The 16,717-nt window shown below is 40.0% G+C and overlaps 2 protein-coding genes across 5 annotated transcripts in view; one reads left to right on the forward strand and one right to left on the reverse strand.

Annotated features, from left to right (window-relative positions):
* The window catches only part of GTF2H1 (general transcription factor IIH subunit 1), a 32,358-nt gene extending 26,659 nt beyond the window's left edge, over positions 1 to 5,699 (reverse strand). For all 4 annotated transcript variants that reach the window (XM_060159551.1, XM_060159552.1, XM_060159553.1 and 1 more), the window contains exon 1: positions 5,241 to 5,699. The gene's annotated coding sequence lies outside the window, so the exon portion shown is untranslated. The remainder of the gene's footprint in view (positions 1 to 5,240) is intronic.
* The window catches only part of HPS5 (HPS5 biogenesis of lysosomal organelles complex 2 subunit 2), a 45,767-nt gene continuing 34,636 nt past the window's right edge, over positions 5,587 to 16,717 (forward strand). Inside the window, exons 1-6 of the mRNA XM_060159550.1 lie at positions 5,587 to 5,851; positions 11,008 to 11,171; positions 12,894 to 13,004; positions 13,178 to 13,242; positions 13,703 to 13,895; positions 15,243 to 15,376. Of these exons, the coding sequence (XP_060015533.1) occupies positions 11,064 to 11,171; positions 12,894 to 13,004; positions 13,178 to 13,242; positions 13,703 to 13,895; positions 15,243 to 15,376 (611 nt within the window). The 5' untranslated portion in view covers positions 5,587 to 5,851; positions 11,008 to 11,063. The remainder of the gene's footprint in view (positions 5,852 to 11,007; positions 11,172 to 12,893; positions 13,005 to 13,177; positions 13,243 to 13,702; positions 13,896 to 15,242; positions 15,377 to 16,717) is intronic.

Below are 16,717 nucleotides of genomic sequence, written 5' to 3' on the forward strand. Positions count from 1 at the left end.
AACAAGTTTGAAAGTGAAGGCAAGGAATTCGGCTCTGAAAATGAGTGTGAGGTGCTGCTGAGTCACGCAGGTAGAAATAGTCTGTATTATGTGGGCATTTATAAATGTTGGGACAGAGCCTAGTAAGTTAACAAAAAGGGATTTAAAAAATGCCACAATCTCACAACTTTAACATCAATTTTCTTAATTTTAAATTGTGCTTATCTGTACTCACCTTACAAATGTAATCATGAAGTACAGCCAAGTTAATTATCTTGTTTATTTGCCATTGAAAACATTTTCCCATGTTACTTTACAATCTCCAGTTTTAATATCCATACATTATATATGATAAAGGGTCAAAATTCTTAATATATAATACCATCTTTTAACTGATTAACTTATTTGATGTCCTCCAAAGATTTTGATTAGAGGATTACTGTCGCTTAAAAAGTTTGAAAACCACTGTTTTAAAGAACTATTTTTTTTTTTTTGGCTGTGCCGCAGCTTGTGGGATTTAAATTTCCCAACCAGGGATTGAACCTGGGCCCTTGTCAATGAAAATGCACAGTCCTAAGCACTGGCCCGTCAGGGAATTCCTTAAAGGACTATTTAATGACATGAAAAGATAAACTGTTAGGTGATCAAAGCAAGCAAAAAAAGCATGTAGTTTGATTCCATATTCTTAAATTTTAAAAAACCTTCTAAAATTTATTGAAGGCTTGTAATACGTGCCAGGGATTGGGCTAAATTCTTCATAGGCATTATCTCATTCAGTCCCCAGTTAACAATCCTGAGGTAGGTTCTATTATTAGTTAGTTCTATTCTGCAGATAAAGGAAATTGGGTCTGAGAGATCAAGATGCTTTCCCAAAGCACCAAGAAGTAGAACTGGGTTTGAATCTGGATCAGTCTGACCTTAGAGTTCCATTATGCTATTTTGCAAATATATATGACTGGAGAGACATACACCCAATTTAATAGTGGTTACCTATGGTGATAGGACTACAGATGATTTGAATGTTCTTTTTGTTTTCTGGACTATCTACAATAAATATGTATTTTGTAATGAGAAAAGCAGTTACTAAAAATGTCTTTCCAAGAGTTTGTTCTCTATCAAACCACATCTATAAGGTAACATGGGAGGGTGTTAGGGTTGGTAAGAATTAAAACTGTTATTTTCAATTTCTGTAATATGTGTACTATTTTTATTTAGTATTAAAACTTTAATTTATAATAATTTTTATAAAATCTATGGAACCATTAAATATTTTAATATTAATTTTATAATATTCATTATAATAAACACGTAACTATTAAAAACATTTAAAAACCTGTCTATACTATGTAAAATTAAACTGCATACCATATGAACCACATTTTAGGAAACATGAATTAAAATCTGAGAAAGATAGGAGAGGTGTGTGTGTGGAGGGGGATAAGCAGATAATTACAGGATAATTTAAAATATGTCCATATATGGAGGAAACACAAGGTTACAGCTGACAGAGCAAGTCACCAATTAACTGGGCTTATGGGCACAAATAAAGTGTTAACTTTGGAAAAGAACAAAAAAACCTTTCTGAGATGGGAAGATAAGGAGAAAGATGAATGAAGACAGAGAAACTGTAAAGTGGAGAATAAATTAGATTAATAGAACTATTAGAGTTGGCTACTTTAAATCAATTGGGGAAAAACATAGCCTCTTATGCATAGCATGTAAAACCATTCATATTAAAATCTATTTAGAGGGAGCTTTAAAAATAAATCAGAGATAAGTTACTGAACACTGGGAATAACTAGTCAATTGTCTCACAGCTAACCTGCTTGGCAAATTTCCCTGGTCATCTGTAGCACCTCTGTTAATTGTACAAGGACCAGTTTTAGGAAGTTTAATAGAACCAGTAGGACCATCCTACAAGGGCTTCTATGATTTCTAGATTTTTCTTGAAGGTGGCTCCTTGGGTGGCAAAAACTTCTTTCTAGTAGAACTCTGTAAGAGCCACAGAATATTTTATGAAAAACACCGGTGCAGTTATATTTAAACAAAGTGGCTTGATGAAGATCTAGCTTTACTTAAAAGATTATTTACTTTATGAAATAATCTGCCACAAGACTTCTTTAAATAGCAAAATCCTCCAGTAAAGGCATTTATTCATTTGCAGTTAAATATTTACTTGCTTGAGGCTAAAGGCACATGCATGCCTTGTGCTGAGCCTCTGCACATTCTCCTCCCTTTCCATCAACTAGCTTTTACTCATTTTCTGTCTAAGTTTCAAAGTTACAGTATTCTTCCCTTCACAACACTTATCACTACTGCAATTAATTTTTTTAAATTAATTAATGAATTTATTTTTGGCTGCGTTGGGTCTTCATTGCTGCGCGCAGGCTTTCTCTAGTTTCCGCGAGCAGGGGCTACTCTTTGTTGCGGTGCACAGCCTTCTCATTGCGGTGGCTTCTCTTCCTGTTGAACACAGGTTCTAGGCACATGGGCTTCAGTAGTTGTGGCTCACGGGCTCTATAGTGCAGGCTCAGTAGTTGTGGTGCACAGGCTTAGTTGCTCCGTGGCATGTGGGATCTTCCTGGACCAGGGCTCGAACCCATGTCCCCTGCATTGGCAGGCGGATTCCCAACCACTGCGCTACCAGGGAAGTCCCTGCAATTAATTTTTAATGTAATTCTTTTAATGCCTTTCTCCCCGAAAGACCGCAAGTTTCATAAAGAAGGGAAGAGGCTGCATGTGTTGTATTCATGGCAATACAGAGCCCAGCAGCATATTTTAGTCCATAGGAATAGTCCAATAAATACCTATGACATCAATTTAAGATCTCTGTTGTTAAAAGAATACAGTCTTGGTTAATACATAACAAGAAGCCATTGTACATACATCCTCGGCTAAACTGCAGGAAGCACTAAAGCTCTCAACTCACAGATCAGAGTACCATTCCTCACAGATTCCAATAACTGGCTTATAAGTAAACAGGGACAGGAAGAATTTGAAACTATTCAGGAGAAATCTTTAAATTTCCATTTCCTACATCTCATGTCTCTGCATTTCCATCACCTACATCTCCTCTTCCAATGTGCAGAGATAAATGGGGCAGACGAAAAAAAGGCAACAAGTGAAATATAAACTCCTTATCACTCATTAAAAGGAGGACTGTTATTAGAGGAAGCGCTTCTGTGTCTGCCAGCATACAAAATGGAGACTGGAATGCTGCTTGCCATCGGGCAATCCTAAAAAATGTTAACAATTCAGCACTACAGGGAATAAGACCTTGAAAGTATGTAAAGAGTGACCAAAATGTACTGTTTTAAGGATAGTTACACACATAAAGAAGATATTAAAGGGAATAACTGAGGTAGCAATTTTAAGACCGAGCACTTTTTCATTTTACAGCAGTGATGGGAGAGGCAGGAGGAGGAAAATGCGACAGAGACGCAAGATAGAGGGAAGAGTATGCTCATATTCACTAATAAATACTGCATGCTGACAAAGAGTATGATACCAAAATTGAGAGAAGAGCAATCAGTTGGTAATCATAAATGGAGCAAGGAGGGACTATTAGATGGATGCCTGACACTGTCACATTGCAGGCAGGAAAGAGAAAAAGGAGGAAGGGACAAAGACATTTTTTTTTTTTAAATTAAAAAAACATTTTTTTTTGGCCATGCCATGTGGCATGTGGGATCTTAGTTCCCTGAACAGGGATCGAACCCATGCCCCCTACAGTGGAAACAGGGAGTCTTAATCACTGGAAAACCAAGGAAGTCCCCAAAGACACTGCTAGTAGCAGCATCCATGAAGTAGAAATAGTGGTCAAAATGGTAGGAAAGCTCAAGGTACACCTGACAACATTCTGATGGTAAGGGAAAAACCAGCAGCGCAGAAAAGCAGGGCTAAAAGGTGTAAAGACAGCCCAGCAGGGATAAGATATAAGCCTTGAGAGCAGGTCGTACAGGAGGCAGCCACAACTGACTGAAGCTGATCGTTGGGTGCATTCTTTTAAACTGATTCCTCTCTTTGCACCAACCTTCCTAGTATTTTTAAAGAGCCCTCTCTGCATTTGTGTGGATTTTTTTTAACATTAGCACTACCATATGTATTTAATATCCCCTAGGAGAGACTCAAAGCTCATCAGTCTGATGCCCTGCCAAATGTCAGATGAGTGAGAGTAGCAGAACAGGTTTAATGCCTCCAAATTCTCTCTTCCAAATAATGGATTTCGGTCTGCTAAAAGGTACAAAGTTCTTTCCAGAGTCTAGATCTTTTGTAAGCCATAAGCCTGATACTAGAGGTTACCTTCCCCTCTGTTGTGACCTCTCCATCTCATTTGTTCTAGTTTTGATTTTTTTAAATCGATCTTAGGGTTGGCAGCTTTGGCTTAGTTACCAAAGCCCAGTTCATGATGTTCACACTGTGTTCCAAGAGGGGAGGCTGAGCGCTCCCAAACTCAATTCCACCATGGCATGCTGCTTTGTATGTTGAGGTTTCTGGTAAGAATTCAACGGGAAAAATTGTTCCACTCCTTTATGGAATCAGTACTTACTGCAAGGTATATTTTAAACCACTTAGTTTTTGTATGTTTTTAAAACTGGGTCTTCTGATGGGCAAAAGGTTGTTTTTATCCCTCTCCTCCCGCCCCCCATTTTACAGACCCTAAAGCGGGCATTTAAGAGTCAACTGAATACACTTCCTTAAACAATGCAGTCTCTGAGAACACTGGAGAATTTCTAAAATAATTATTTATTTCCATGTGTTGGTGCTTAAAGATGATCAAATTGGGCACAGACCAAAATGTGATGTGTGTGTAGGGGGTTGGCCTAGCACACATGTTAAGAAGATTTTAAGAGTGGTAAGTTTGACAGGTAAAGCAAAAGGTGTGTGGACACTAAGGTAAAAGCTTTTCCCTTACAGAAACCAAAAGACTCAACAGCACATCTTCTAACGGGACGGACTTCTCAGCCCCAGAGAGGCCTCCGTGTCCTTCATCCTCATGAGCCAAGTCTGATCCCGGCTTTGAATAAATCTTCGAGTCCCTGCTTTCAGTGGAGAGATAAGGCTTCCTACAGACAAGTAGATTAGGGGTCGCCTCTTCTTCGCGTCAGAATAATAAAGGGCTACGAGACCGCAGGCTAGGGAGTTGTGGCAACGGCGACAGGGACACAGGAAAAAGAGGCAGATTCCGCGCCGTCCTGCGGCCCCCAGGCCTGTCAGCTCTTCACCCGCCCGCCCACCCCCATTCTTCGGTCTAAACTTACCAGGTGGGAGCTACGGCCTTGGGCAAGGAGTAAGTTACTGAGCTAGGTCGAGTCGAGTTCCGCTGCGCTTCTTAGAGACGCTGCCGGGAAGAGGCTGAAACCCAGCAGCCGCAGCCGTCGCCACCGCCTCTGTTACCGGGGGGTCTCGCCTCCATCGCTGGCTGCGAGAACTCTGAAGGCACGTGACCGGAAGTACCAAGGCGGGCCTGCGGGGCACGTGACCCCAGGGCGCGGCCGCCATGACACCTTCCGCTAGTTCCCTCCCTTCCCCGCCGGTGCCCGCCTGTTTCATTTCCTCTCGCCGGCTTTAAGCGGTGAAGGGTCCCGGGATCCTGCCTGGCTCACCCCTTTGGCCTAGAGCTCCTCCGGTCCCGATCGGCGCTGCGTCTTCGGCCGGCAGCGGCCCGCTTACTGCAGGCCACAGAGAGCGTAATCACGACGGCGGCCCGAGGGGGAGGGACCACGCGCCAGCAGGGGCGTAACCTGTCACGTGACGAGGAAGTACAGTTAACAGCTTTGTCCCAGCGTCCCCGGCGCTCCGGGATGACGTAAGCCAGGGAGGGGAGGAGCAGGAGGGGAGACTGAAGTTCAGGTGCGGCTCTTAGTGCGCGGTGAGTGTTAACGGCACCCAGCCGGGAGAGAGGGTGTGACCCATTGGAATTTGGGGACTACCGGCCTGGAGATGGTGGAGAGAGGCTGAGACCTACAGGCTGTGAGCCTGGCTTTGAAAACTTGATTACCGAGGCTCCTTTCAAGAGATCTGAGTATAGTATTAAAGTTACTGCTGTTAAAAAGTTAGGAGTTCCGCTAGTCAGGGAGCTTGTGGTCAGGAACTGTCTGCAGTGGGGTGTGCGAGGCATGCTGAGTGCATGAATGAGTGAGTCGCCATTTCTTGGTCTGAGGTGAAGAGTTGTTCTCTGTTACTTGGGTTTAAAGATCCCCATTACGGGAATGAGGGACTCTCGTACTTCCCCTCCGCATAATATCTTTAATTTTTGCTTCCTTTCTTTTCTCTTTTGCCTCCTCTTCCTTCCACGCCCCTAGTGGGGAAGAAAGAAAGCTGTGATTTGCATTGGTTGTTTGCGCAGCAAACACTAGTCCATTAAAATGAATAAAAGTGAGTACTAGGACGAAGAGAAAAGACTTTTCTTGATTCTGCTGCTCCTTTAGTTACCATCGAGCAGTGCGGGGAAATGGAAAGGTAATTAGATTTGGACTCAGGATTAGTGGATTCTAGTCTCAGCTCTACTTGTGAACTCTGTGACCTTGGGCAAGTCAACACTTCAAAAAGTTCTTTCATTGACTTTGGTAAGCATTTATGACCACCTTCTATTTGCTTAGTTTTTTGCTAGGCTAACAGTGTGACAGACTTAACAGAAGTAATAGTTAAACTCGGATCTGTAGGAAGATAGTGTTTTGTTAGATGGAGGAAGGTTCAAGGAACAGCATATATTAAACCATGGAGGCACAGAAAGTTTACAGAATGAAAGGTTTGTACAGAGCTTTTTGTTGTTAAGCACATACTTAACAAAATCTTGAATATATGTGACGAAATCACTGTGCTGCACACTTGTAGCTAACACAACATTGTAAATTAACTATACTTCAATAAGAAATCTTGTTCAAGAAAATTTAAAACAGACAAAAGTAGACAGGATAATATAACGAACCCTCATGTGCACCTAACCAAACTTTAACAGTTATCAGCATTCTGCTGTTCTTGTTTGAACAGTTTTAAATTTTCTAGGTACTTTTTATATCCATTATCACATTTGATTAATGGCAGCTTTCAATTTGAGCTCAATTCTACTGTATCTAGGTATTGGCTAGGAAGATTATATTCATTTTATTTGAAAATTTCTTTGGGTTTTAGTTAACTGCTTGCTCTGTTGAATCAAAAGTGTGACATGGCACATTGTAAAGCAATTATACTCCAATAAAGATGTTAAAAAAAAAAGTGTGACATGGCTACTTTAAAAACATATCTGGAAAAAAAAGTCTGATACTTTTTTAGGATGTAACATAGAAATTTAGTGTCCAGGTCAAGGAACTTAGTGTTTCTACTCTATTCTGTGTATCCAGCTACTTAAGGAGATTTATGTTCAGTTCTGGAGACCACATTTTTAGGCAAACTAAAGCTCTTGTGTGGAAGGCTGATCAGAACAGAGAGGAATTTGGACATTGTCAGGTCAGGAAGAACTGGGGTTGATGAATTTTTAGAAGACCTCATAACACTTTTCAAATACTGAAGGACTGTTTTGAAAGGAGTGAACTTATTTCCTTAAACTGTAGAAGCCACAGTTGGAAATAAAAGCTCCAAGTCATCAGGTTTCAGCCCAATAGTAGAAAAAGTACCGTATAACAGTGAGAGCTGTGGAGGAGTGGAATGGGCAGCTTCATGAGAGGGAGCAATTCCTTTCCCTTGCTGAAAGTGTTCAGGGATCCAGCACAAGACTAATTCCTGAATTACGTGGATGTGTGCACTGAATTACCTATGAGTCTTCCACTTTGAGAATTCTGGGAAGTGGGACTTACGCTGGGCCTGAAAGGCTGGGCAGATTTTAGTAAGTAGATCTGGAGGGAAAGGAGTTATTTCAGAGAGTAAATGCAAAGAAAAATATAAATTTGGAGTTGGCTCAACACTATCACTAGCAACTTCTCTTGAGAACTGACATTGTTTATGCTATTCCTTTTTCATTCTCGTCTCTATTAAGTCTTTTTCCGAAAACTAGAAACTTACTAGGTTTTTTACTCTGTTAGGTCATAATTTCCAGGTCATTCTCTCTTCACTGAGATCAAGACCAAATGGTCTATCCGTCTCAGAGATTGTTTTAAGACTGCAAGTGGAAGAGATAGCCGCTGTGGTCCTGATGTCATTCCTTTCTGTCTTTCTTAGGATCTTGTACAGTGATTTTATCTTCTTTTTCTTGTATTTTCAGTCCCTTTCATTTTTTTAAAAAATTATTTATTTATTTGCCTGCTCCAGGTCTTAGTTGGGTCACACAGGATCTTAGTTGTCGCTATGGAATCTTTGGTTGCAGCATGCAGGAATCTAGTTCCCTGACCAGGGATCAAACCTGGGCCCCCTGCATTGGGAGCACAGCGTCTTAACCACTGGACCACCAGGGAAGTGCCTTCAGTCCCTTTCATTCTAAAGCCTTTTCTTTTAGCTGCTATCTACAAATCTGTTTGCGTCTCCCCTGCTCACAAGGTCGAGAGGTTTTCTCCTTCTCCACCAGATTTCTTGAGTAATTGAAAGGCCTTGTCTTTAGTTCCGCACCACCCCTCCCACCTTTTCTCAAGTCTTTGTTTTCTAGTGTCTACCCACAGCGCTTCACAGAAATTATGTGATCTCCCAACGCCAAATTCTTCAATGCCTTTCTGTTGCCTACCAAATTAAAATTTGTGCAGGTTCCTTAGTTTGAGATTCACAGTGCCTTGTACCTTGTGACTGAATTACTGTTCCAGCTTTATCTTTCATTTTTCTGTTGCTTGTATCCTGTGTTTCAACCAAAGACTAAACTTGTATTCTCCAAATATATCCTCTGTATCTTTGCTTATTGCTGCCCTACCTGCTACCCTTTCTTTTTTCCTTGTGATAAAACCTAATCAGCTCCAGTGCTACTTCCCTTAGGAAGTTTTCTATGGTTACTTTTAACTCAATGTGATCCCTCTGTCCTCTAAGTTCCGACATTGGACCTTGCTTACGTTTCCCTTATGAGGGGTGTGTGTGTGTGTATGTGTGTGTGTATGTATGATTTGTCTTTTTCTCCCTAGTTGATTATAAAGTGACTGATTTCTGGAATTATTTTATTTGTCTTGTTCGCACCACTGTGCCTCATATTCTACTAGAAACTGTCGACTCAGAGAAAAACACACAAGATGAGAGTTGTGAGTTTAAGTTTTATTCAGGGTCTTGCTGAGGACTATAGCCCAGCTAACAGCCACTTAGCCCTGAGGAAACTGCTCTGAAGAGGTAGGGGAGAAGACAGTTTATTTTATGTTATTTTATTTTTAAATTTTTATTGGAGTATAGTTGCTTTACAATATTGTGTTAGTTTCTGTTGTACAACAAAGTCAATCAGCAATGCATATACATATATCCCCTCTTTTCTGGATTTCCTTCCCATTCAGGTCACCACAGAGCAATGAGTAGAAGTTCCCTGTGCTATACAGTAGGTTCTCATTAGTTATCTATTTTATACATACTATCAATAGTGTATATAGAGAAGACAGTTTATATATGATTTTTGGCGAGGAAATAACTGCAAGTTAAGCCTACATCTTGGTAAAAGATTACTGCTAATCACAAAGAATAGATATCTCAAGTTAATGATTTTAGTGCTTTTCTATGTATGGGAAGGTGCAAAAATCTGGGGTGATTAAAATTCTTCCTGAGATATACATCTATGAGGGGCCTGCTTTGTCCAAAGCAGAGGGCCTCATCCTGTTGTTAATTTCCTCTCAGAGTGCACTGGTGGTCAGCAACTGTAGTGGGTTACGATGTAACTCTTGTAGAATTGGATGGTGAGCAAAACTATTTGTCTTAGCAATCCTGATTTTTCTGTATCTACAGTACTTAATAAAATGAATGACTGGAAAGGATGAGAGAAGATTTTTCTTAGATTAGGAATTCTCAAATATTTGAGTATAGGAGGACTACTAAAGAATTTTGTTTTTTTCAGAACACCATTCTCCTTGCAGAGATCAGCTGTATTACCAGCAGAAAATAAGACTATATTATGTGTATGCAGTAAAAAGTATTGTAAGCTTATATATGGTTTGCCCCTGGAAAGTGTGCTCCATGAACGTTAGGACTTTGTTTTGTCCTCTGTTTTATCTCTGGGACCTAGAACAATGCCTGGCACATAGTTGGTGCTAAGTATATATTTGTTGAATAAATGAGTGAGTGAATACATGTGTTTCTGAAAAAAAAAATTAAAACCACAAAGTATAAATTAAAAACAATTAAGCATAAACAGTTGTTTCTGAATTTTTTTGTAGTATTTGTTTTTTATTCTCAATTTGGCAGGCAACAAAGGATTGAGGAAAAGTTAAAATTAATGGATAGAATTTTCTTAAACTCTGCTTTCTTCTGGAAACTGGTATAATTTGACAAAAATGTACACTTGAGAGTTGTTGAACAGGTAAGAACTCTTGTGTTAGTTTACAAAGTCATCACTGGGTAGTTGGCATTTGCTACCTTGTATTCTTATTTCTATTCTTTCCTATCAGGCCTCTTATTGAAGCTCTTATTCCTCTTTCTGCCTAATTCCCCACACCTGACTTTTCACTTATTCACAGGCTGGAGAAAGCTATCCAGAGGCCCTTTCCTATTAAGCACGGTTAAAATGTGGGCTGATAACCATTGAATTTAACAAGAGACTTAAAAGCAGAAGATTTACAGCTCAAAGAATTGCAGCTGGAGGTGCTATTTTACCACAGAGGAGCTTGACAAAATTTCCCCTTATATCCTGCAAGCGTCTATTCTATCTGTTCACACTGTTAGGTAAATAGAATGGGATAGAATTGTGGAGGGCCTTGAGAATCTGGATTTCGTTCTGTGGGAGTTTTAGGAGTCAGGGAATAATCAGTACAAGCTGATGGTCACCTATAATGTCACCTGCGTGTGTTTTCTTTCCACCTAGATGCCAAGGAGCTCCAGAATAGGGATCCTTGTCCCTTTCTCATGTTTCCCTGTTTTCTCCACCTGTTCATTAAATGCTTGCTGAAGGAGTGGTGAGCTTCTTAAATTATATTTTTGCAGGTTTTATTCAGGAATACTGTGCCTATCCCTCAACGTAGTTTCATCTTTCTGGGTAAATGACTTTCGTGCCAGTGATACCAGAGTCCTACAACCATGTTCTTGCAGAATTTGAGTCTCTGGATCCATTACTTTCAGCCCTGAGGCTGGACTCCGCTCGTCTAAAGGTGATTTTCGTGATCCTTATATCAGTTTTATTTTCACGTTCATATTTTTGTGTGCTCTCGGTTACATGCCCCTCCGACCCCGTTCTTTATGTTTTATAGAATCTTGGGTGTTCTTACCTGTGCTAGTAATACCTCACATAGCAGTAGTATGTTCATAGTGCTTTCTTGATTTATTTTTCAAGCAATCGTTTGAATTCTTCTTTCCCATCCTTGGAAACTATGATATAGATTACTGAATTTTCCCGCCTCTAATCTTGCTGTCTTCTCTCAGAAAGTAATGTATTCAATTGAAAATACAATAGTATAAATGAGTATACCCCATTGCATTTTGAGCAACACGAACCACTGCTATTAAACTAAGTTTGTTCCAAAACAAGGAGTTTGATGTACCCCCTCTGTTTTAGGGAACAGAGCTAAAAATTAGCTTTACAAAGTTAGCTAAAAATTAGCTCTGTGGGAAGGAGTATGTGCTTCCCTCGAACCTTGAATTCATTTGATAAACTCAGGAATGACATGGTAAAGAACAGTTTCATAACCAATTCCAAAATAATTTCATTCTTATCCTTTTGTTCCCACCCCAAAGCACCTTTCTAGCCTCTGAGCAAAGGGAGAATAGGAAGTAATAGGCAAAGTAATATGGACAACAATTATGAGGGTTGATACCAGATGTTTTTTAGCTGCAAGTTACAGAAAACCTTCTCAATAATATCTTAAGCAGTAAAGGTGTTTATAACCTGGTTGGAGGTTATTGTTTCTGGGTTTAGTGTAGTGGCCTTTGATATTCCTTAGGACCCAGGCTCTCCATCTTTCCTGTTCTACCATCATCTGTATATTGACTGTTGGTCACAGTTGCAAGATAAGTGTCCTGGCTCGTCTTAATGTCTCCATTAGCATCTCAAGCAAGAAAGAGGTGGCCGAGGACAAAGGCTTTTTCACTTCAGCTTCGGCCATTTATCTGGGAGGGCAAAGCTTTCCGGGAAGCCCCAGTAGGGCTTAGTCTTAGTAGCTGGATTTGAGTCACAGGGCTTCCCCTAGCTGCAAAAGAAACTGGGTAAGTGAAGTTTAGGTTTTCCAGCTTCTATGGTAGAATGCAACAAGTTCGAAGAGGATTGGGAATTCCTGTTCGTTCACCAACCAATAATTTTTGTCACAGGGTATTGGGCACAGCCTGGCCACTGCTTTCTCTGGTGGGTAAGGAGAAGAATCAGTAGGCTGAAGGTGTGGGGAGATGTAATAGTACACTGACTTGCATTTGTGTCCTCTGCAGTCTCACTTGCTCTCAAAGCTGTGGACATTTTGTGCTGATTATACAGACGAGAAGTGATTTATGTGAGCAGGTGATTAAAGTGGTTGCTTTATCCCCTAGAGACTTACTTGATCTTCCATCATTGTGGTCAGTATTGGAATGACCTAGCTGAATTGCACAGAAGATGAATGGGCTAGTAACTGGCTTTTGCCAAGGGAAAATTACTCATTTATACAATTGAGCCTATTCAGCAATTTTGAGATTCAATTAAAAATTTAAAACCAAAATGTTCTTTCTTCTGTATCTTTCACTATCTAGAATAAGAGCTTGAGTGCCATTATGTGGTGTCTAACTGGGCGGGTGGGTTGGGTGCGGGGAGGAACCTGACACAGATCCTCAGTATTTATTTCCAGTACGTAGTTTATTTGTTAAATGACTGTGACAGTTTCACACTTGTCTGTTGCCATGTTTTTTAGTGCACGAGCATAGCTGTGTCTCGAAAATGGTTGGCTTTGGGCAGTTCAGGAGGAGGACTCAATCTCATTCAGAAAGAAGGATGGAAGCACAGGCTTTTTCTTTCGCACAGGGTAAGATTAAGGGTAGCCCTGTCATGTACCATCCGGAGTATCTCTCATAAATTTGAATTTCTCCATTATCAATGATCATTTGGACTAAAAGAAGAAGGTAAAACTTGAGATTTAAAAGTAAAAAATTACCCATTTTTGAGGAGCTGCCTAATATTTTTCCTTTTGTGCTCTAGGAAGGTACAATTTCTCAGGTCGCCTGTTGTTTACATGATGATGATTATGTTGCTGTGGCTACCAGGTAAGAAACTGTTCTAAAACTGTCTGATCTTTTCCAAATGCATTTGAAGTTGACAAATGTAGTTGTGTGTTTGTTAGGGTGACCAGCCATCCCAGTGTGCCTGGGCCTGACCCTGTTTTAGCACTGAAAGTCCCGTGTCTTAGGAAACCTCTTAGACGCAAGCAAACCAGGATGGACACTTGGTCACTCTAGGGTCTGTGGAAAACACTAATATGAGGCAACAACATTTCTGTGACCTTAAAAGAGAAAGGTAACAGGGATAATTTAGAACATCTAAGTTCTCCTATTATATTGGATTGGTGGACTAAAGCAAGGAAATTAATACCTTGGCTTTCTACTTCCTCTTTTCTGAAGAATAAGAATTTGCTTATATATTTAACATAGTTGATATTGTGATGCATTGAAATTGTACCTTTTTCACCATAGCCAAATATTTGCTTTTGTGTCTCAATACTTGCAGTCAAGGTCTTGTAGTTGTTTGGGAATTAAATCAAGAGCGTCGTGGGAAACCAGAACGAATTTATGTGTCTTCAGAACACAAAGGCCGAAAAGTTACAGCTCTCTGTTGGGATACAGCTATTCTTAGAGTTTTTATAGGTGATCATATGGGGAAAGTTTCTGCCATCAAACTCAACACTTCTAAACAAGCAAAGGTGAGAACCAGTCCAGTTCTTTGTGTATGTAGGTGAGATATAAGGTGTTGTCTCACAGAATTTCAATTAAAGGACACAATTTGACCTACTGTATCTCTTGGGGACTGATCTAGAGCCCAGACTATGAATTTTGAGAAGACTTGTTTGCATGTAGTGCATATGGTACCCTGGTTTAGCTTGACACTGTTACAGAATGGCTTCTGTGAGCTAACTTCAGTAATTTGCAGTTGTCTATTATATTACTCCATAATTCACCTTCATGGCTCATTTAAGTAAAGCATCCTTTAATACTAGGCTGTTAAGAAAGAAAAGATGGCTGGACTTCGCGGGCGATTCAGTGGTTAAGACTGCGTGATCCCAATGCAGGGATCACAGGTTCGATCCCTGGTCGGGGAACTAAGATCCTGCATGCCACATGGCGCAGCCAAAAAAAAAAAAAAAGGAAAGAAAGAAAAAAGAAAAGATGCCTGTTTATTAGTTGTGTGAATAAAATGGCAAACATAGAAATGGTACCAATTGCCCAGGGTCCTATTCTCCTGGTCCCTGGTTAGAAGAAACTCATGGGTCTAGGTATATTTTCTCAGGATGGATGTAACTTGTTGTGAATGGAATCTTAAAGACATCTCCTGGATTACGCTAAGCAGTGTGGTTCCCCAGGCTTCCTGCCACAGTTGTTGGAGTAGAAAAGTTGAGTCTCAAGTTATCCTAACAGAATGCTCCAGTCTGTCATTAAGGCAGAGCCAGCCTGCTCCTCGCTGTCCCTCTCCTCCAAAGCTATGATATCAGAAATGGGGGACTTGTCTCTCATTGGCTTATTTGCATGTAGGATCCTGGTAGAGAAGAAGAGATCTAACTACTATTGGCTAAGTTATTTTAATTAACACATCAGAATATTCTTGATGTATTAATTAAATATTCATGATGACCCATCAAGGTTACTACTTGATTCCTAACATATTTTTGATATACAGTTGGAATTCTACACTTATTACAGCTCTAATTTGTCTTTTTTCCAAAGAGAGAAGTACTGTCTACGGGTGAAAAATTGTCTCACATATTCTAAAACTTGCTTCATCTTTTTCTTCCCAACTTCTAAGAATAGATAATCACAAACAGAGCCTTAAGAATTCTCTTCTGCAGTTATGTAGCAAATTATTTCACAAAACTTAAATGAGCGAAACTTGATATTCTAACAGGCAAATTAATTTTGGCACATTTAAAGTTTTTATTTTGCTGTCTAAGCTGTTTTCATGTAAAAGCACATAATCCCCTTCTCTCTAAAGAGAAGGGAATTATGTGTATATGTAAAGATAAATAAACTTTATTTCCTTGTCACATCCCCTTTAGGCGGCTGCTGCCTTTGTGATGTTTCCTGTTCACACAATAACAACAGTTGACTCCTGTGTTGTCCAGTTAGATTATTTGGATGGAAGATTACTTATATCTTCACTTACTCGATGCTTCTTATGTGATACTGAGAGGTATATTGACTAACCATGAGTCATTGGAAATACAGAATTTTAGTCCCGGAAAGAAGTCATCTCGCCCAAACCCCTAAATTCAGTTATACACATATTAATAAGGAACCACCTGTGTGCAAGCTGATGTTAGTGAGTAGAGAGGAGGTAGAGGAGAGTGACATAGTCCAGTGGGTGACTAAGACAAATATTCAGTTAACTCTACCAAGAAGCCTGGTCTAAGTGTCATGAGGGAAGACCGAACAGAGGCCTGTTTCTATATGGGGAATTGGGAAGTCTTCCTTGATTGAGTTTGTTGTTGTTGAAATTTGTTGTGTATTTAATAGAATTTTACTATAGGGTAAAATTGGATGAAAAATAAGAACTTTATGAAGCTGACAGATATTTAATGAAATCTCAACAGTGGAACCAAAGGTCCAATGAATGACAAAGGAGTATATTGGCGGTAGCTGTGAAATACCAGAACAGAATAGGAAATGGTTTGAAATGAATGTTGTGTATTGCTGTGTTTAAGTTCTTCAGCCATTCTCACCACAGGGAAATATTCACTGGGCATTTTTTTCCCCCTCCATTGGCCCTGTCCAGCTACGATATTCCTCAGGACCCAGCCCTTCTGTTAAAAATTTATTGTGGAGAATTTTGAGCACACACAAAAGAAGAGAGAATTGCATAATAAACCACTGTGAGCCCACTAGCCAGCTTCAATAATTTGTTGAGGATATTTAATAGGCGAAGTTTGAAGGAAGAGAGGTAAGAGGGGATAGGATATTCTAGCAGGAAGGAAGAGCGTCTTGGGGAGAAGTAAGGAAGAATTAGGCATATTCTAAAACGTGTCGTCTGGCTTGAGTAGGGGAGTCGTGGGAGATCACGTTGGTAAATTAGCACCACATGGAAAGTGACAGTCTTAAATGTCACACTAATTAAGTATGTGGGTTCTCAGATCATTTTAAGAAAGTGTACATGTAGAAAATCAGGGTTTGGAAATTGATTCCCTTAGAACTATCAAGGATTGGAAACTTTTTATGTTTTTCCAGGGGTTCTTGTATCTCAGTTAGAAGACTGCTATTCTAGAAAGTAGGAGACTGGACTCCAAAAGTTTTGAAGGAATGTATGTTGACTGTCAGGGTTAGTAGAGGGAAGGATGAGGAGAGGATGCACTTTTTAAAAATTTTCTTGGGATGAGAAAGGTATGTAGGAAGGAGACCAGTAATAGTAGGTTGCAGATGTCTGGTATCAGAGAACGTAGCTGTACAGCAGAGGGGCAAGGCTTTGAGATGCAAAGGATCAGTTTACCTGGAATTAGTAGGAAGGATGGTGTACTTGGTTCTGACTTATTTCAGACTG

The sequence above is a fragment of the Lagenorhynchus albirostris genome, chromosome 9, assembly GCF_949774975.1.
Source record: "Lagenorhynchus albirostris chromosome 9, mLagAlb1.1, whole genome shotgun sequence".
In the NCBI taxonomy this organism is placed as follows: Eukaryota; Metazoa; Chordata; class Mammalia; order Artiodactyla; family Delphinidae; genus Lagenorhynchus; species Lagenorhynchus albirostris.